Source organism: Miniopterus schreibersii (genome assembly GCF_964146895.1).
Source record: "Miniopterus schreibersii genome assembly, chromosome: 7".
Taxonomy (NCBI): Eukaryota; Metazoa; Chordata; class Mammalia; order Chiroptera; family Miniopteridae; genus Miniopterus; species Miniopterus schreibersii.
Genome location: NC_138108.1, coordinates 5,362,763 through 5,384,413, shown reverse-complemented (window position 1 = coordinate 5,384,413; position 21,651 = coordinate 5,362,763). Strand labels below are relative to the sequence as shown.

Below are 21,651 nucleotides of genomic sequence, written 5' to 3'. Positions count from 1 at the left end.
TATCTAGTGATTGACTTATGTACTAAGCACTCTGCTAAGTCTGCTCACATATTTATTTATTCCTCAGATAGCTATTGTGCCCAATTTACAATGACAAGGCTACAAACTTTCCCATATTCACCAGGTGATGAAATGGCAGAACTAGGGTTTAAATCCAGGTTTTTCAGCTCTATATTAAGAGCACTCTCTCCAAAATACCATTACTTGAAACCCAGAGATTCCCCTAAGATACTGTACTTTGCCCCTATATTCTTACATAAAATTACCAAGTACTACCAATTCTCTTGCAGTACTGTTTCTTACATTAACTCTTTCCTGCTGTGCCACATTTAATCATGTCTAAAATTCACTCTGCCTACGTGACTTCAGGAAACCTTCCTAGATTTAGCTCACTCAGTCTACTCAATCCTCTGAGTCCTATTCAGATGGCCTGGGCTTAACTCTTGGCTCCATCACTTCTTAGTTCTGTGGCTCTGGCTAGGTAACCTGACCAATGACCCCGAGTTTCCTTACCCATAAGATAGGAATAATAGTACCTGCCACACAGGGCAGATGAGAAGTAAAGGAGAGGATTCATGTAAAGCATTTACAACTTGTCAGGCACTTGTAAGCACATTAAATACTTCCTATTATTTTATTTAAAAATGTTTTTCACTTATTTGCAAAGAAGCAAATAGGGAGTGAATAGGATGATATGAATCCCTGGTTCACACAGTATTCATCCCTAAAGATTAATCAAGACCAGTAAAGAATCAGGTAAAATCTTGTCTCCTCCAGGATCTTAACATCCCTTAATGATCCAAAGATGTTGCACCAGTAAAACAAGGAGAACGAACATGGGTGAAAAATAAGTGGCAGAGGAAAGAGAGCAACAGCTTCAAAGTCACACGTTCCCCCACCTTCAAATCCTAACTCTGCCACTTATAAGATGTAACTCGGGCAACTTATTTCACCTCCTTGGAATAAATTTTCTTAATAACTATCACCAAGCACTATTTTTTAAAATTAATCATGACTGCCTATGTAAAATACATGGCACTTATTAGATGCTAAACAAATATTGGTTCCCTTCTCTTGTTTCAACAGCTTAGGCTATAATTAGAGCTCAGAACTAGGACAGTGGCAGTGAAAATGTAAAAGCTTTATTTGTGACCACAGAACATGTGCAGATTTTTAAACTACCAAGTCAGCTGGTGACCAAGTGTAGAGTTTGTTTTGTAGACTATCTAGACTGGTTTTATTATGGTGCAGGGGCAGTGTCAAAAGTCGGTGCTTCCTAACTAAGAGCAATTTCACAACCAAGGAAATGCCACTGATCAGCCACTGGCAGGGTTGAGCTTCCTTTAAAAATCATGTTAAGGGAGTTCTCTCTAAAAAACAAAAGCTGGTCACAGAGAAGAACTGAGCACATGACACTCAACAACAATCTGCTCTCAGCCAGGCCTGGACCCTCCTAGAAATAAGAGTTGAAAAAGATGAGCTCTTCAAGTGAGGCAGACTGGAGGGCAGAAAGGTGAGGAGTGAATCCCATGAAACGTGCTGCAAACTCAACCTGGCCCACTGGCTGTGGAGATAACAACGATACCACAATGAGGACAGGAACATACACAGACATACACACACACACACACAAAACACAGGCGCACACATGCTTCTTCTACTTAAAAGCAGAGAGGGGAAGAGGTATAAAAGAGAAGACGGATAACTACAATTGTCAAAACCTTGGCAGGCCTGATAGTTGGCTGTCCCTTTTGAACCCAGCCTCTTACTTCTTTTTGACTTCAAGACACCAATCTTGATCTTAATCCAATCCCATACCTTCAAATTAAAATGGTTTTATACAGATGCACTACATATTTAAAATATGAAATAAAACAAAACTCTACAATCTAAGAGTAAAAGATGTTACCTTCACAAGAGCCCTATGATACAGGTTAAACAAAAGATTTTATTTAGTGTCTACTACTGTTCTTGTCAAAGTTTAGTTAATAATGAATCAACTGAAAGTAGTTATAAATTGCAGGGTCAAATTAAACAGAGCTAGCTAGCATTTAGCTCCAATTCACTATTAGGTTAGGCTGATTCAATGCTAGCTAAACTTTGAAAAGAGTACTAGTAGATACTACATAAAATCTAATAACCAAGAAAAGGTTCTAGGCCTATCAAAATGTGGATCTGAAATTTTCTATGAGGGTGCAAAAGGACAAATATAGCTCAAAAATCAAGCTTCTGGTTAAGTATTACAAAAATTCAATGCTAAAAGTAACTAGGTAAGAGCTATATTATTCTCTATGTGTGTTTTTCAGATTTCTCAAATAGAAAAAAGAAACAAACAAACAAAAAACTTTAGCATTACAGTAATTGCATAATTGAAAAGGTTCAAGAGTTCTAATGAAATGAACATATGGCTTCCTGAAGACTTTTGGGGGGGGGAAGAGGAAGACTGTACCTCAAGATCCCTTTCTCCCATCTAGTTTGATATTTACTTGAATATATTAGTCTCAAACATTAGTTCTTTCTACCCCACTATAAGCTTCAAGAGGGCAATATTCTTTCCGATTTACCTAGGATCCAGAGTCAGGGCATGAAATATAAGTATTCACCTTTAGACTAAACTCCGTAAAGGCCATAAACTATTACATAAGAATGAGGTTTAATTAAACTAGGGTACATTTTTCTAATAACTTAGTAACTCAGTATTTCTGTACATCAGGAACGTATAATACCAGAAAACAAAACAAAACAAAATCACATTTGATCTCCACGCCTGGTCAAGAGCAACTCATAACTAGAATAATTTTGTATCTGGTTTTAGAAGAAAATCTAACTTGATGCCCCACCTGATATTAAAAAATAAGTAGCAGACATTGTAAAGATAAATATACAGACACTAAAACATTACGGTTTATTAATAAGCCACCATTCATATTTGTCTCCATAAAACTAAATGTGATCTCCATTATTATGTACTGTTGTGTAGATACAGGTATAGTAATAAATCTAAGACTGGCTCAGACTGAAAAACAACACCTGACTACCTTGAAAGCATGATCACTTTGACAAACCGAGAGAAACTTTAATTAAAAAAAAGAGGCTCTTTCCGTAAACTTACTTGCCAATTTGGCCTGTAATCCAGAAGGTCCAGGTTTTGATGTCTCTGACTTAGAAGACCCTGGAAGAGACAGTTTTGTTTTAGGAAGGCTAACTTTAGGGCTGAAACGAGCAGCCCAATCAAATTTTGAAGAGCCACCAGTTTTACTCTGTTCCTTTTCCCTGCTACTTCTTCTGGGACTGGGACTGGATGCTGAACGGGAACGCCTGGCCTTGTTCTGGTCCTTTCCTTGTTTCACCCTGGCACCCGGTGGTACAGTGGAGGCCGAGGCCACAGCAGAAGAGGAGGAGGAAGTAGAGGCAGCAGAAGAAGAATCAGTGATGGCGCTGCACCCCGCTTTGGCTGAGGCGGCTGATTTTGAAGCCAGCTTGGTAGGTTTTGCAGGTATCTCCTCGGCACCAGGTGACTCCGACACAGAACCACCCTTTACACAGGAGCTCTCTGTCCTCTTTCTCTTCTGACTCCGTGAGCTACCAGAGGCCCCACTCTTTCTGGTGTGAGCCTTGCTTGTTGATGGCGACTGTGCAGATTTCAGTTGTTGCTCCTGGTCTAAGTGTCTCTTCTTTGACTTACTATGTGGCTTATTTGTTTCTGAGGGAGATTCAGTGTGCTGAAGTGCTTTTGGTTTTTTTGCAGAGCTAGGAGAATTGGTCCTGTTGTAGTCTGGACTAGCACTGCGTTTCACTCCTCGAGAATTGTCTTTCTTAGGCACCTGCCCCGTTTTTTGCCTTTCTGAAGTATTGGCTCTGTCTGGATCCTCTGGCTGTGGAACTATGACAGCAGATGATGAACTGCAGCTTCTAAGAGGTTAGATAAGAAGAGAGTTAATATCAGCCTGCCATCATTAAATCTATCATAATAAATATTTTAATGACTTCTCAAATCTGTGGAAACAAGTGCTTTAAAAAAAGTATCAAAGTTTTTCTGGTAAGTCCAATAATAAACATAGCTTTTCAAATGGTTCAAAATTGGGGGAAAAAGTGAGTATGACTTTGGATGGTAAAAAGTATTAAAAGATTGGGTTAATTCTTTAGCTCAAAGCTTACTGACACTAACACTCCTCATCACAGAACAAGCTCAGATTACAAGAAAAAGAATGCTTTTTCAGAATCAGTTGAAACTAGAATATTGATGCTCTATTTACAAACACAACTTCTTTATTCAAGCTTAAAATAAACAAGCACTTTCAAAATGAAGGTTAGAAATTGTTGTATTGTAGTATCATTAAATCTTTATAGTTACATTCCATTCCAAAGACTCCTTTACCAATTAGATTTAAGAAAACATTGACCTATGGCTCTGAAAATAAAAAACAAAGGAAAATGGAAAAATGGCATCTCAGAAGCCTGTAATGGCTTATTAAAAAAAAGGGGAACCTCATAGCTCTCTAAGCAAAAGAAAATACATTGTCTAGGGCACATTACAGTGACATCAATACAAAGTTGACGGACTAACTATTAATGCAAAAGTTACACTCAGAGAATAATGAAAACATATATCATAACATTTTGGGATAACCTGGCAAGTTTTAATATGATGCAATGATTCATATGCAAATAATTCTGCTTTGAAAATGTATAAGCCATGTGAAGATTTACCTTTTAGAAAGGTGTCCCCTTGACAGTTCAGTAGTATTAGATTGCACTTTGGGTGCCTTAGAATTAGATTTTCTACTCTCAGGAGGGCTATATCCCTTATGTTTTGCCTGCCCTAAATGTGACCTGTCAGCAGAAAATCAAAACAGAAATCTATCAGGAAAATGAGATGCAAATACAATGCTGAAAGTCAAACACTTTTCATTTTCTAAAAAAAAATCCTCCCAATTCTTCATTATTGACCCTACCCTTTACCCAAGTATTTCTATTATTAAATTATTGTTCTATCAAATTATCTGGCAAAAGAAACTGCCTCTTAGAACCAACTCCCTGAATAAGAAGTTAAGATTTTTTTCATTACCAGTTGTAATAATTCCATAGCAATATTATAGTAACTTAAGCAATAATACAATTTTCAGCAATTTTACTGTAGACATTCAAATATGCTCAATTTTTACAAAAAGCAAATCTGGATTTTAGATCGAAACACTACTTTTAATAGACACTACTTTTAATACAATGTACTATAATAGCTTAAAAGGTTTATAGAAATGGCAATCTGTGATCCTACAATGTTACTGATGCCCAATTATAATTCAGGTTAGCGCAGTAAATGTAGAAGCAGATGAAATCAATTCTCAACCTGATTTTACACAGAAAATCATTAGAAGCAACTAAAGAGTAAATAAACTTACATGAAATCAACAGAGTGCTATTTACTAAGAATTTAAAGCACTAATTAATAGAAAGTACACCCAAAACCAAATCCAAGAGATAAAGAATTTACAACAAAGTATTCCAAACACATTAAAAAGATTCTTATCATTGATACATGATTGGGTTATACAACAGGGTGAGACAAAGTAGGTTTACCATTGTATGAGAAACAGAATTTATTTTTATATTGTTATTTTCTTTTAACCCCTGGCAATAGTTACATGAGATTTACATAAACAAAGGAGGCATGCATTAAGATATAACCAGAAAAGCTAGTGTTATAGAGGTGATATATTATTGTAACAGATGCAACTTATGTAAATCATAGTCAACATCCACATAAATCATGTAAATATCACAGAGAACATATTCTAATAACAGTTTCATTAATACCAAAGATGTTTACTCTGTTTAAAAATTTTTTTAAAGGCTTTCATTCTAAACAAAATCTGAAAAAAGCTTAGAAATAAGTCGCTGAAAATCTCACACAAAAATTCTAATTGAATCTGTAAGGATGCCATACAGTTCTTAACATAACATACAAGTTATACCATCTCTTCAAGATTTAGATCTGTTTCTTGTATTAGTATCATTATTTTTAATTCCATTTTCCCAGAAGAATTCAATAATGGATTCTTGAAAGAAGATATGAAATTAGCTTCTCAATGATTAGCTTCTCAATGAAAGGAAATATTTCTTGAATCCATAATATCATTTTAATTTTTAAAGTTCTAATCTATGACAGAATAGTAATAGATCAACTACTAAAAAACTCTGTTAGGCTTTCATGTGTCTTAGTCTTCACTTTACTAATGAATATATATTTTGTCAAGGTATATATTTTCTCTGGGGATAGCCAAACTGAACCTTGTAAGATTTTGGTAGACAGTGATTTAGTTTTTATTTTTCCTAGATATTATTCCACTGCAAACTGAAACTTTGCTTTATCCTATGAGTTTCTTATGAGAGAGATTTTACTTCTAGGAATTGCTTTTGTTTTTTTATTATATTTCTAACAACATTCCTGAGAGGAGTATTTTTTTTTTTTAAGAACTGAGACTGAGAAAATTGTCAAATCACTTCATAGTTATTTTTTTAAAGTGAGGGTAGGATGTTCCTTATTCAGGGTATACAATTTAATATCCATAGAACAATATGTCATTCAGATTCTCCACATTCTTATTTTCATAGTTTCTTATTTTCATAGTTTTAATTAAATCAATTTAATTAAATCACAATTTCTACTTCAATTATAAAACTGACAATATTCCTTGACACTTTTTTTATAATTTAAAAATCATATTTAAAAAAACACAATATCGCCCTGGCCTGCTAGCTCAGTTGGGTAGATCGTCATCCTGATACATCAAGATTGCAGGTTCGATTCCCAGTCTGGGCATGTACAAGAGTCAGCTAGTCAAGGAGCCCGGCCAGCATGGTTCAGTGGTTGAACGTTGACCTATGAACCAGGCGGTCATGGTTTGATTCCTGGTAAGGGCACATGCTCAGGTTGTGGGCTCAATCTCCAGTACAGAGTCTGCAGGAGGCAGCCGATCAATGACTCTTTCTCATCACTGATGTTTCTATCTCTTTCCCTCCCCTTCCTCTCTCTGAAATCAATAAAAACATATTAAAAATGTCATAGTGTATCCCTAGTATATCTCAAAAATAATAATATCCATTTTCTTTGTCAACAGAAATTGACCAGCATCAGCCTAATGGTGATTCCTCTGCAGAGGCAGCAGTCCCTGTCTCCTAAACTCAAATAAATTGTTCTCTGGTCTTGAAACACATCTAACTTTTCATAGTCACCCAAATCTACTTCTACATTTTTCATGTTCTTAGGAACACCTTCAATGAACTAAAGAATTTAGTAAGTAAACTCACAACGTCAGAGTGCCAAAAAGTTAACAATATCCAATCATCTTAGAAACTGAGGATCATAAAAGTGGCTAAAAATCCAATTATGCCCTCACTGATCTGATTCTACCTTTTCTAAAATTATTTTAGTGTGACATTCTGAGGAATGGTTAAAAATATTATCTTACAATATTATAAAATACTGATGATTACGGTACTGCCTATTGTTTAGCATGGTCTTACGGTCTTTTTTTAAAATATATCTTTATTGCTTTCAGAGAGAGGAAGCGTGAGGGAGAGAGAGAAACATCGGTGATGAGAGAGTCATTGATCGACTGCCTCCTGTACAACCCCTGCTAGGGATCGAGCCCACAACTCAGGCATGTGCCCTGACTGGGAATCGAACAGCGATCTCCTGGATCATAGATCGAGCTCAACCACTGAGCCATACCAGAGGGCTAGCAAGGTCTTAATACATTTTCTTTAAAGCACAGTAAATACTTTCAGCTTTGTGGGAGATACTATGCGTCAAAAAAAAGGTATAAACAATACACAAATAAATAGGCATGGCATATTCCACTCAAATTTATTTATAAACAGACAGTAGGCTGGGATTTGGCCCATGGGTGATAGTTTTCCAATCCTTGGCTCATCACAACAGGCGGAGGCAACCAGATGGTACCTTAAAGTAACAATATGGAGCCTCCCAAAATGGGGCTCTATTTGATTATACTCATTTATAAATTATTAATGCTCAAAATACTTCACAGTAAATCTCCATAAAATAGTAATACCCCCTTCTAGAATAGCCAATTACAATATCACAGTATGAATTCAGCACTAAACAAACCTTGATGCCTCCTTTTAGCTCATTTTACCAACTCCATCATTTATCAATCTTAATGCTCAACGTTTTTATTAAAAGGTATAATCTGTTTAAGATCAAGTAAAATTTATATCCACTATGAATCAAATTTGCAAGAATAGCACAGTAAAATTCATGACAAACTCTTTTAAGTAACACAAGAATTAGTCCCGTTTAGTAAATTATAGCCCAAGGACAGGTGGGTGGATGGGTGTGGGTGTGTGTGGTTCAGGAGCTTCTATATCCTATCATGGGTGTTCCTGAAAAAACTCAAGTTCTGAAAAATCACCTACTAAAAATAACTGGGCTAATGGTAAAAATAAGATTGAGCACAGAATACTCAAACCTATGTTATTTTTATAAGTCCTAACAAAAACATCATCAATTTTAATAAAAGATTAAATCTCACAAACATTTGCACTAATAATCACAGTTAATCTACTCGTCGGAGTCTTATTTTTGTACCTTCTCCTATAAATGTAAACTTCTAAAGACATTTTCTTTCAAGACCAGCTTCAACAGAATTAAAAATACATTTCCAGGGAGACTTTCCTTTTTGACATTTTCTTTCTTTACAAATACAGGAGTAAATGGTTTTGAGCTTTCTGAAAGTGAACATAGTGCAAAATTTTGTGGTTCTGGAAGTCACTAAACTAGCTATTTTTTGCACTAAATGATTTCTTCAAGTCATTTCTGCAAGATTTTTCATAAGATCTTCATAGATTATTGCCAAATCTTTTTCTTTAATTCAAAGGCCTATACCCATTTTCAATTCATATATTAACACTAGGGAAAGCTGCCTATGAACAGTACTTCCACGTTATATGGACAGCATTTTCCTATTTGCCAAGTGTATGTGCGCTCACTCACATTTAAGAAACCCATATTGCAACAGAACAGACAATCATCAACTCTGCTTTATATGCTTTCAAGATTAACTTGAGAGCAAGTCTCAAATGTCTCTGGGTCACTTTTAGGCAAATCATAGTGACTGTCCCTTTTAAATATTTTAATTTATTTTTATAGGTATTTAGTAAAATATTTGGTAGTTGAAGCTATTAAAAACCATCTCTAATTCAGAGGACACCTAAAAAGAGGCCAAAACCTTGTATCAAACAGCACATTCTTGCCCTGGCTGGGCGGCTCAGATGGCTGGAGCATTGTCCCATGGACCAAACGGCTGCGGGTTTGATTCCTAGTCAAGGGCACATACCTAGGTTGTGGGTACAATCCCTGGTCGAGGCACATACAAAAGGCAATCGATCTATCTCTCTGTCTCTCACACAAAATATAAATTAAAACATATCCTTGAGTGAGGATTTTAAAAAGAAGAGCACATTCTTATCTTAATGTTAGACAAAATGAGAAAAGTGGCTAGTTACAAATAGCTAGTGAATTCCTTATATTACAAGTCTTAAATGGTTTTGAAATTAACTTCTATTCCAGACATATTCACAACTCAAATACATGTACATATTACCAAATATAAGTGATTTGGGGCTTAATTACACCTTCACATTTGTTTTATGTATATAAAGATGTACACACATTTTTATGCTATTATTATGTACAATTATAACACTATAGTTTTGTCTTTCAAAAATTAAGTGCTTTAGGATACTATAAAATGCATGTTATAAGTAAGCCACTGATTTTCCGTAATCAACATGGAAAGTTCATTTCAACCACTTTCAACAAAAAACAAAACAGAAGCTGACTGGCCTCACCAAAGTTCCTGTGTTTATTTATGTCAAAATGCTAGTCCAAACGATTGTCATATAAAGTAAAGAAGTCCTTATTTATCTTACAAAGCAGTGTTTCTAAACATCAGTGGTTTCTCCTCTAGGGAGCATTTTGAAAACATATGCTGGGAAACAAAATTGCTACTGATATTTAGCAGGTTTGAACTAAAGGTAGATTTCATAAAATATACAGAACAAACACAATGAAAAACCATCCCACCACCCATACATTTCAAATAGCATTGGTAATATATGAAGATCTCATGAAAAAATTTGAAATCTGGCTGTGACATGTGAAAAATATGCTTATAATTCCTCAGATTTGTTTTTACATGGCTTTTATATACATTAAATTGTCCAGGAAGGCATAGGCATCAACAAAAGATTTTATTTGTGTTTTACAGCTTTACCAAGTCATGCATCATTTTGAAAAAGTCTACAATGAAAATGCTGCATATGGCATTTAAGTCTGTTGCTGTAGCTGTCACATTCAATAAATTCAAATATAGATGCAGCATCTGAATAGTGTCATCGAGAATCTACCTGCTGAGGTAATGTTTTGTTATCACTTGCTTTCTTTTTGCTTTTTTATCTGTACCCTTGTAAAATTCCTGTACATTATGTTGATGATTCTAAACTGTGAAGGCAGACATTTGATATATTTCTTCATTCAAGATACTAAAGGGGCATCAAAATACATTATATGATATGCATGATAGAATAGGAGCTATGAAACTGATAGAGTAAACTGTACCAAACTATTCATTTCAACAGATTAATTAGGTTTGCCAACTCAAATATATCAAGTTATGACAGGGCATACAAATATGAATGACACACAGTCTGGTCCCTGTACTCAAAGAGGTCAGAGTTATAAAACAAAGTGATCTAGCAACTGCAATCAAGTTCCCAACAAAGGGAAAAACCACTTTTAGCAAGAAAATAGAAGCTTTACAGGCCATATGGCATTTAGACTACACCCTGCAAGATGAAAAGAGCTGAGGAAAAAGAGCATTCTGGTCAAAAGCACAATAGGCAAAGGTAGAGGCAGAAAATTATGAAACCCATATGGCCTGGTAAATAATACGAACTTCCCTGAGCACAGAGACAAAGTAGGAAACCAGGTTGAAAGGAAAGGCAAGGAAGGGTCTAAACGGCTCATGGAAGGACCTAGATTTTGTCCTTAACAACAGTTTGCAATAACAGATTGACAGGGTTACAAACAATTAGCCAAGAGCAAAAATTTTGTATCTTCAATGACACTGAGAATGGGTGAGTAAACAACAAAGCTTATAATAGTGTGTAAAGAAAAAAGGCAGAGGGACTGAATGTAATCAAAACCATGGGAAGAGACGAACCCCTAAAGAGAAACTTACAGCTCAATTAACTTTTTCTCACTTCACAAATAAAGTAATTTGGTGAGGAGTATAGACACCAATGTAATCAAAAGTAAGTTAGTGATTTGTGATAGATTAGTGATGCGATACTAATGAACTACACTGCCTTTTATAAACACCTGGTTAAAAACTTATTAAGAGGACAACAGAATACTTTTAAAGGTGTAATTATGTAATAAGCATTATATTTATTCTTTAAAGACATTATGCAACTTAATTCTCAAAGGACACCCAAGACAGGTATATATTGGCAGGTATATATTTGCATTTTTATATGGGATTTTTTAGTTCCGAGAAACACTGACATAAGAGAGAAACATCAAGCCCATTGGGACTGTGCAACGAAGGGTGGCCGGTTCAATTCCAGGTCAAGGGCACGTACCTGGGTTGCGGGTTCACTCCCACCTCTGGTCTGGGGAGCATGTGGGAGGGCAGCCAATTAATGTCTCCCCCCCCCCCTTCACTCTATGAAAAGCAATGGAAAAAAATATCCTCAGGTGAAGATTAACAAAAATACATAAAGAAAAAACATGGGATCAGCGGCCGCCTGCACGCCCCCTACTGTGAATTCCATTTTAAAGGTGTAGAAAATGAGTCACCCTCCCACCAAAAATCACATAGCCCCTAGACAGGAAAGTAAGATTGAGCCAATACTCCCGACTCCCCAAATCTGAAACACTGCAACTACATCTAGGGGCTCAGTTGTCAAAGCTAAAGGCCTGCCTCTATAGTTATTAAATTTTTCCTATCCATGCTGGTATTTCTGCCCCTAATTGTATATAGGTCAATATAAATGGCTTAAGGCTTTGGGAGTTAATAAATGGGAAAAATGGAAGAAAACACCACATTTTCTTTTAATCTTCTAAAAAGCAGCCCACCTGCTTTCTTTTGCTTTCTGTATTACATTAAAAAATAGCTTTCCATATGTGATATTAAAACTTGCTGTTCAATTACTGAAGAAGCATTTGTATATATTCATTTTTTAGTCATACTAATACATATCTAGGAAAGCATTTTGACTGAGAGAGCACTTGTAAAAAGTGGTGTAGAACATCAGATTCCCTCAATATTGAGCAAAAGAAGAATCAGAGCAAATCCACAGTTAATGATATGAAATAATTTATGGGAGCTGACATCTTATAGGTTTCCAATATGCTTATGATGTGACTTTTGGACAAAATTTCACTGATGATTATAGCAAGAAATATATGCTGCAAAGAAAATTATAAAACATAAAATATTACTCTGTTGATCCAGGAAAGAATTTAATATGGATACTATTAAGAATCTAATGTGCTCAACTTCCAACTAGAAAAAAGTAATCTCTGTTCCTCCTTAGACCACGCACTATTAACACAATGCTATAAATCTTGCCTCCCAGACCCAAGGCCTGATGGGATGGAGTAGCCTTCTCAGCATTACCTAGGCAGTGCTAAAAATTAAAGAATGTGTGCACACATGGCTCTGCAGCTAAAACTCAAAGTGTATAATTACAGCAGTAAGATACACCAATGCTGAAAGGACCCCGGCCCAAGTTACCTGACCAACTCTAGTATGTAAATTGTTTTTAAAAGTGATTTCAATTTAGTCATTAGTAACAATGAAGTTATTTGTCTATCACTAAGTCTCCCCTTACATTCTACTCCTTCCAAAGATGATGAAGCATGACCTTCCATCTGACTGAGCAAAGGTCAGGATAAAAAAAGGGACAGAAAGAACACAAAAAAGAATATGAAAGGCTCCCACACTGCTTAGTCAAGCAGGAGAAGGAAGAGAAATACGCATTTAGGGAAACAAATGGTCTGTTGTAGATATGGAAAAGGAATTTTAAAATGATGTGTGAACAGCCTGTGATGGCTATAAAGTGCTATTTACAAATATTTTCTCTTCTTTCCAGACACAAGGTATAATAGCACTTGCTAAACCACTTGGAAGTTATGTGCAGCCATGTAACTTGCTAAGGTCAAGGGAGTGTGAGTGGAAGTACATCACTTCTAAGGGAAGCCTTGGAAAGCCACAGGCAAATTTGCCGTATTATCTTGTCACAGCGATGATACCTGAACACATAAACATGCAAACATGGAGCAGAGTGTCTGAAGTTGATCCAGGATAGACAAGTTTTCAAGTGGCTAGACTGTTATATTAGGAGCTGTTCTTCACTATACCATAATCTAGTGCACCTGTTACACAGCCCATTTAAACCACGCCTTAGGTTCTCCTCCATGCTAACCACCTTTTCATGACTTTCAGCAAAAGAAAAATTACATTTCTGTGCCTAGAAATGCCTCAGAAATAAATCTCCTTATTTCTACCCCACGCTAGTAGGTATTGAACACATACTGCTTATAATGAAAACAATAAGTGACACAGAAAAGTGAGTAATAAAATCCAAACCCTGGAAGTAACGAACGATTCCACACATGAAGTAGAAGAATATGGCTGACATGTACCACCTGCTTCGCAACTGCTCCTTTCGCCTTTAGAGCCCAGATAAATGAGGTCACCGCCTGGAAATGTTTCTCACCTGATTCTAATAATCACCAGCATGACCATTTCCCCTCCTAGTTGAAACTGCTTGTAACAAAGGCTATTCTACTCTCATTTTGTAACTGCCATCTAGCACAGTGCTTACTAGCATGGTGTTCCACAAATAAATACAATCTTATACTGGGTCTGTATTACATTAAGCAAAGACTCAACTCTTAAAGCCAAAAGAGGCTTTATTAAAATAATGCATAAAACAACAAAAAAATAATGCATGCATATCTCTAGAATCAAAACGGCTAAATAATCCTACAGAAGGTAAGAGTCAACACAGCTCTGAAGAACTAAGGAACTAAAACTTGTTAGAACATAATACAAACATACTCTCTAGTAGATCTGCTTTTCTCTGCCTGTCCACCTTCTTCCATAAGGAAGGAGACATGTAGTTGGGCTACTTCAGATTCACATCTTCCCTTTGCTACCAGAATGGGAAAAGCTTCCAGTTTTTCCCACCTTGGATCATGTGATCATCCCAGTCCCATCACTGAGCTCAGAAAGATGGACAATAGATTCTTCCAGCTCTAGCCAAAAGGTAGGCAGTGAGTAGCCAGGAGCAGAGTAAGGTCATGGTGAAAAAGAGAGTAACTGCCATTCGAAATGAATTCAGTGAAGAACTGAGGTGGGATCATTCCACATAAAGGTTACTGTTAAAAGAAGAGGGGCTCCTATCTGCTGAACAAATTTAAAGGTCAGTTCACCTGTAACTGGTACAAAAGGAGATTAACATTTGCAAACTAGTAGTACATATGCATCAAAAAGTATTCTCTCTACGATCTCACTCCTTAAACTTATTTTCCCAAAGTTTAACATCACTTCTATGGAAGCATCAATAAAATAAGTTTACTGCAATTTTTCCTTATCAAATTAGCAGGACTATGCAATATGGAGATAACACAAATAGAATGGTGAGAAAAAGCATTCTTTTTCCTGACAGTAAATTAAAAGAAAAAATTTATGTGAAGCAAGTTGACCATAAAAAAAAAACTCCCTTTGACAAAAGAAATTTTACTTCAGGGAATCTATCCTTAAGAGATACCTGAAATATAAACATTTAAGCATAAGCAAAAACTTTTCCCACTGCAACCATCCTATCCAAAAACTGAAAAGTAATCATGGAAAATATTGTATTCTGAATGAGTAAATCACATGATCATTTGTAAACAATTAACCAAAAAAATGCACATGAGAAAATGTTTATGTTAGAACGCTCATTTTTGAAAAAAATCAGAATCCAAAACTATGTTTAAAGTGTAATCACCTACATGCTAAATTGTATTTTCAAGAGATAAAAATCAAAAAGTTAACACAGACTTATCTCTGGATGATAATTTTCTTTTTGTGTTTTTCTGTATCCCATACCTTCGAAACAGTTTTTGAAGCAAAACAAATCTATTTATTTCTGTATAATTAATGCCAGCTAAAAGTATCACTGCTCTGATAATATTAACATAAAGCTATAACTTACAGATCTTATAACTGAGTTTTTACTCAGTAATAATTATTAAAAATTTATAAATTTTTTAATGGGGGTGGGGATGTGGGGTAGATTAGATTCAATCATTGCCTCACACCATTAAAAAATTTGACAAATTACAATAAAATGTAAAAATGAACCATAACAGAACTGAGAAGAAAATTTTACTTTTGGGATGGAGAAAGCAAAGGAAGTTAAGAAACAAAGAGTTGACAGACTTGATTACCTAATTGTTAAAACTTCTATAAATTAAAGCATAATAAGTAATAAAATTAGCAAAATTATTTGCTCATGTCACTAGGTTGATACCCTTTCCATAAAGGGCTCTAAGGAAAGAACAAGTAGCATCTCCTAATTAAAACAGACAAAGGACAGTAACAGACAACTCATAATATAAGTAAAAATGGCCAATATGTGGGAAGATCTTCAACTCTATAGTAACCAAGGAAATGAGAGCTTTAACCAAAAGAATCCTGTTTTCCACAAACTTTTATTAAAAATGGCATGCTGTTCTGACTAGGATATGGAGAAATAGGCACACTCACGAATTAGTAGAATTATAAATTGGTCCAAAAAAGATAAAGCAATTTGATCTTTGTGAAAGAAAAGTTAGCAATTTGTTAAGTCTTCAGAATATTCACACCCTTAGGTCCTGTAAACCCATTTATGGAATTTAACTTGATAAAATCAGAGCCATAGTCAAATGCAATAGGCATCGCAATGTTTTTTACAGCAAAAAAATTGGGAGGGAAACCAGAGGCCCAAATTTAAATCATGGGCTTTCATATCAAAGAAAAGCATGGAGTAAAAATAGACACCTGAAACCTGTATAATTTTGTTAACCAGTGTCACCTCAATAAATTAAATAAGAAGGAATAAATAAATAAGAGTAGAAATATTAACCACGGTTATCTCTGGGTGGTCAAATTAAATTTATTTTATTTTCTTAATTTTCCTGAAGCTTCTCAATTTTCTGTTCTCAACATGCTGTGCTTTTATAACAAACTCAGTATTGAAGAAGAAACTTACCACTATAGCAATCTTAACCAAAGTTGCTATAAAATTGAATTCTATCCCACCACTGCCATTTGAGAAAAACAAGAAAAAGCACATGATATAATGAAAAGGCTACTGCATGGCCAAGAGGGAGGAGGAGCCTACAAATACCTGTACTAGAAGTGGAAAGGGCTAGGAAGTATCCCTGAGAGCAAGCCAACAGAGAAGCAGTGGAAGGGAGTGATTTCCTAAAGAAGAAAAAGAGAACAGAAAAGAAAGGAACAGATCAGCTATAGCCCAAAAAATTATGGAAAAAAGGAAAAGAAAAAAATAATAGAAGAGGTGTAAGATGTCTAGTTCAATTACGGAAAGAGGAAGGATGGGTGAAAAAGAGCAAAGGGAATAATCAGGAGATTACTATATCCCAGAAAACCAACTTTCTTTTATCTTAAGGATAAAAAACTCTTCTAAAAAGTAAGTGACCTTGATTTGGGGGAAGGGCAGGTGAGGTCACAGGAAGAAAGCTATGAAAAGAAGACAACTTAATGCAACTTTGGAAGAGAATAGAGTGGATCAAAAATAAATGAATTAAAAAATCCTACCAGGGAAAAACTGCTACTAACTTTTAAACTGGATAAGCCAATATACTCTTCAATTAGAATTTCTTCATACCTTCCTCTAAGGCCTTCGTCATATGAATTAAGTGGTCTTACGCAGTAAAAACAGTTTTGCATAATGAAAAGCATCACTGACTTTACACTGAAGAGGTTGGGAATCAAGTCCTTGACTCTACATACTGGGTGGAGTTGAGCAAGCTACTGCATTTATTACACAGGGATTACATACTTAGCACAGAGTTTCTGTGAGTCTCAATTGAAAGAATATGTATAAAATATAGTTTAAAACACTCCACATCAGTGCTATTGTACGAGATGCTATTTATTACCATTTTTGAATCACTATCACGGTAAATATTTACAAGACCAAGTCCACTGTTTTTAGGAAACAAAAGCCACAATAACAGCATTTTACTTAGGAAAGCTAAGCTACAGGAGTTAAAGAGATTGAAGATATAGTTGTATTTGCTTCCCCAATTAATCCCAATCCTCTCCCCAAAATCATGAGCAGTTTCTTAGAGGTTGGAAAACTGCCAGTAGAGCACACTCTACTGGGGCTTCAAAAGTCAATCCCTTCCAGTTCTGAGATTGTATCTTGAGCAAAAGAATCAAGAAGGCAAAATGAAATTCAGTTGAGTAAATATCTTCTAATTTTGCATTGTTAGACAAACTGATAAAATGTTTGACTAAAGATCTAAATTTCTATATCCTGATAATTATATTATCAACATAAAAATAATCTACATATTCAAAGTTATTACTAAATTATGGCATATCCACACAATTGAACATAAAGACTTTCAAAGTCATGTTTTTAAAAAATTTTAAAATACACTGGAAATGACACATGACAATATGACAATAGGTTTTAAAAAGTAAACAGGCCCTCTTTTGTGTACTATTTTTGTGGGGACTATTTTTGTGGGGAAATGTTTTTTGAAGACATGTAAAAGCTGAAATGGTGAGAACTGAAATGGGGCTACATTATTGAAAGAGAGGTGCTAAAGCTATAAAAACCCTAATTACACTTTGCTTTATATTCTTTGGCATGTTTTCTGACATTCCAAACACATTTTAAAATTTAATTTTCCTTCACAATTGAGCATATATATAATTAAAGCACATGAACTACAGTGAAAGATATGTCATTCTATAAATCTAATTGAGTTCTATCTCGACTACAACTTTGTTATGTAAACTAACACATCTTAATCACTAGCATTAACCCTTTCCATTTGTTTCAGGCTGGTAATAATTTTATATAACACTGGTATGTAGAAAAGATAATGGTGCCAAAACATCATTGTGGATTTTAGAAGCAATGTACTGTGTGACAGCCTAAAATGTTTATCAGTCATGTGCAAAATTCCAAGCATAACATGAGGATAAATGTCTACAGAACTGCAGTTGTTCAAAAAATACAAGTTAACTTATGAGCACAGATAAACACATATATACACACACATACATGCAGTAAACAAAACTAAGGAGATATATGCCAGTGTAACAGTGATTATAAGTGGATTGTGGAGCTATGTTTTTCTTTACACTTTTTTGTTTTCCAAATTCTCTAAAATAAATAAGCAACATTTTTATAATGGGGCAGTGATATTATTTAATCAAAAGATACAGGATAAATAACCTGTGGCTGCTCTAAAGAATAATCTGAATCTGAAAAACCAAAAAAACAATTTCAGAACACAACTCTGTATTAAGCATTGTGCTAAGACTACAATACTGAAGTTAACCTATAACCCTATGAAATAGGTATCCCCACTGTGTGGACTAAAAAATTGAGGTTTTCTGAATGAAAGATTTAACAAAGAACACACAGCTATTTAATGGCAGAGGCAGAAATTGCATACAAAGCTATACTAGTCCGAAGTCCACATGCTCAATCATTAAAATAGCCTGGTGTCAAGAAGATGTGTCTCAGTTTATTCTTTGCATTTTAACATTTAAAAACATTTTTTATAATTTACTACACACTACATACATGGTAATGCCTCAGAATGTTGCATTGGGTAATCATATTAGCATATAGCCTTTATTTACTGCAAGCCAAACATGATTACTCCATGGACTGGAGAACAAGGCCTTGCAGGTAAGGTGCTGAGTATCTTATATACAAAATGACAGTCCCGGGCTAAATCAGATAAGGAATTTTACATTCAAGACGACACATCTGATTCTTCACACTACCTCCTATACAACCACCACTACAAATACAGAGAACACCTGAACACCAGACCACTAAGAAAATGATGAGAACTGATGCACTAACAAAGTTAGACTGCCCCACCAGCCTGTCACCATCCATGTTGTGAAAACAATGAGAAAAAAAACTCAAAAGCTAGGTATCAAACTCAAGATCTTAAAACAAATGAAGCATCCATTAAATAAAGTAAATCAAGTCAAGACATACACAAAGAAAGGGACCACAAAGGGTTGAAAGATGTGTTGGAGCATGTGTTTAGGGAAGTGAAAGAGAAAAAGCAAACAAAACATGACAATCCATATACTAACCACCCTTAAATTAGATTTTTCATATTGTCAAGGCTGAAAACTATTATTTTGAGCCTGGCATATTTGGGAATGATTAAATAACTGCTTTGAATTCCAGTTTTATTTGTGTTTCTTGGCTGAAAAATTAGAAAAAAATTACTCATTTGCAGTGAACCATTCAAATTTTGGTCCTCATAATGAGGTCTTAAAAAATATTTTCTTTTATTCCCAACTCTGTTTCCAATACCATTTGATACATACCTTCCTCCTATCGAGTCGTCTTGTGGTTGGGCCCCGGCAGTGTTCCTCTGTGAACGTCGCAGTGACCCCCCTGGATTGTTATTAGGCCGGTTGGACATTGGCACCTCTCTCTTGAAGGGACATACCCTTTCTAGACACTACCATTCACTAAAAGGAAAAAAACAGAAAAAAATATCAGCTATACATAGTACAACACAGAAGAAATAAGGGACACCAAAGATGAAGGGGAAATTTTACGTAAACAATAAAAAACTAAGTCTGATTGATTAGTGTTATGTCAGAAATATACCAAATTCAAGGCATGAGGTCCAGAACAAAGTTAAGATTTCTCATGAAACACCCAGAAAATTCACAATTTAAAGAAAACAGAGCAAAAGTAGAAATTTGTCTGCTTCCACATTTTTAACACTGTAGAAAAGGGCACTGCATCTAAAGTCAGAACACCTTGGCTCAAGTCCTGTGAGCAGGTATAAAAGGAATCTACCTTTGTACAAACCCCAATCTCTGGCCTCAAAGTCCTCAGCCACAAAATAAATAACATGTCATGCCTACTTCACAGTACTGCTGTGAATAAAAAATCATAAATACAAAGGAAGCCATAAGACTATCATATTTTAATGGAGAAATGAGGAGAAAGCAGCTCAAGTACAGTAAATTGAGCAACAGTGCCAGATATCCTGGATTTCAATATCAACTATGCTGGCTGTGACCTTGGACAAGAAACTTAATCTCCAGATTTTGTCTGCCTCTTCTGTAAAATCAATATATTACCTACCTCACAGAGTTTTTAGCAACAAGACATTGTGAACATAGTTCATAAGTGTATCAAGTTTGCTCAAAGCACAGCTGTTAATTTGAATTTTCCATCTTTCTGTAAGAAATTGAAGCAGTATATAGAAAAACTGCTGATACTCAAAATCAGTTTAACTGAAAAAACAGGCCAATATTATCATCACAGAATTATGATTTGTATATAGCAAATGTCACAATTTTTCTTTTCTGTTTCTTATTTAATCCTTATCAGAGGATATTTTCCCCACTGCTTTACAGAAAGAGTGAAAGGGAGGTGGAGGGAGAGAGAAACATCAAGGTACGTGCCCTTGACTGGAATCGAACCCGAGACCCTTCAGTCCGTGGGTTGACCCTCTAACCACTGTGCCAAACCAACTAGGGCGCCACAAGTTTTCTTAAGCCTCAAGTCAGACTCCCAGTAGACTCTTAATTATTTCTGTTTACTGGGGAGGGAAGAGAATGATCATATGACATTAGAGAAACTGGTGCAAACAGAATGCACTGATGGGAATGCAAACTAATCATAACTACATCTATTTTTAGATTTTAAGAGATTTCATGCACTGTAACAGGAAAGTGGGTTTTCTTCTGAGTTACATGTTGACCCAATTCAGTAGAAAGACTTTTTTCTGTCACACATACGCACATCATTAATTAATATACTTAATAAGCTTGGGTCATAAAGTTCAGAAAGAAAAAAAGAGGAAGTACTATGCAAACATTAAGAAAGAGAAAGAAGATTAAATTTACATGTATTGGTATGGAAAGATCTTCCCAAGATATGTTAGGGGAAAACAGTATAAAAGCCTCATCTGTGAGTGTGTTTATTAAAAAGGCCTGCATACTGATCTTTTTGTTGTCTATACATTGAAAATTGATGGAAGGATTCACAAAACAAATTCTGTTAATATTGGTTGCCTTTGAGAAAGAAAAAGGGGGGGTCTGAAGTTTGAGATAAAAGAAGTCATTTTGTTATTTACCCTTTGTAAGCAACAAGGTAGGTCACTCTAGTACAGTATTTACAAAGGTAGAGCTCTGGAATCAAACTGCCTCTAGCTGAGTTCAAATCCTGACTCCAGCACCAGCAAGTTGTATGACCTTGTATACATACACAGGCAAAAGTAGGTTTACAGTTGTATGTGAAAGTTTATTCTTGTATTTTACAGTTATAATC

The 21,651-nt window shown here is 35.3% G+C and overlaps 1 protein-coding gene across 24 annotated transcripts in view; it reads right to left on the bottom strand.

The window, feature by feature from the left end:
• TRIP12 (thyroid hormone receptor interactor 12) overlaps positions 1 to 21,651 on the bottom strand; it is a 122,191-nt gene that overhangs the window by 71,414 nt on the left and 29,126 nt on the right. For 11 of the 24 annotated variants that reach the window (XM_081142983.1, XM_081142965.1, XM_081142985.1 and 8 more), the window contains exons 2-4: positions 19,686 to 19,832; positions 4,711 to 4,833; positions 3,113 to 3,912 (exon numbers count right to left, since the gene is read on the bottom strand). In XM_081142983.1, the coding sequence (XP_080999109.1) occupies positions 3,113 to 3,912; positions 4,711 to 4,833; positions 19,686 to 19,783 (1,021 nt within the window). In that variant the 5' untranslated portion in view covers positions 19,784 to 19,832. Of the gene's footprint in view, positions 1 to 3,112; positions 3,913 to 4,710; positions 4,834 to 11,670; positions 11,742 to 19,685; positions 19,833 to 21,651 lie in introns of those variants that run through there. The other 13 variants (XM_081142971.1, XM_081142973.1, XM_081142975.1 and 10 more) reach the window with 4 other exon arrangements.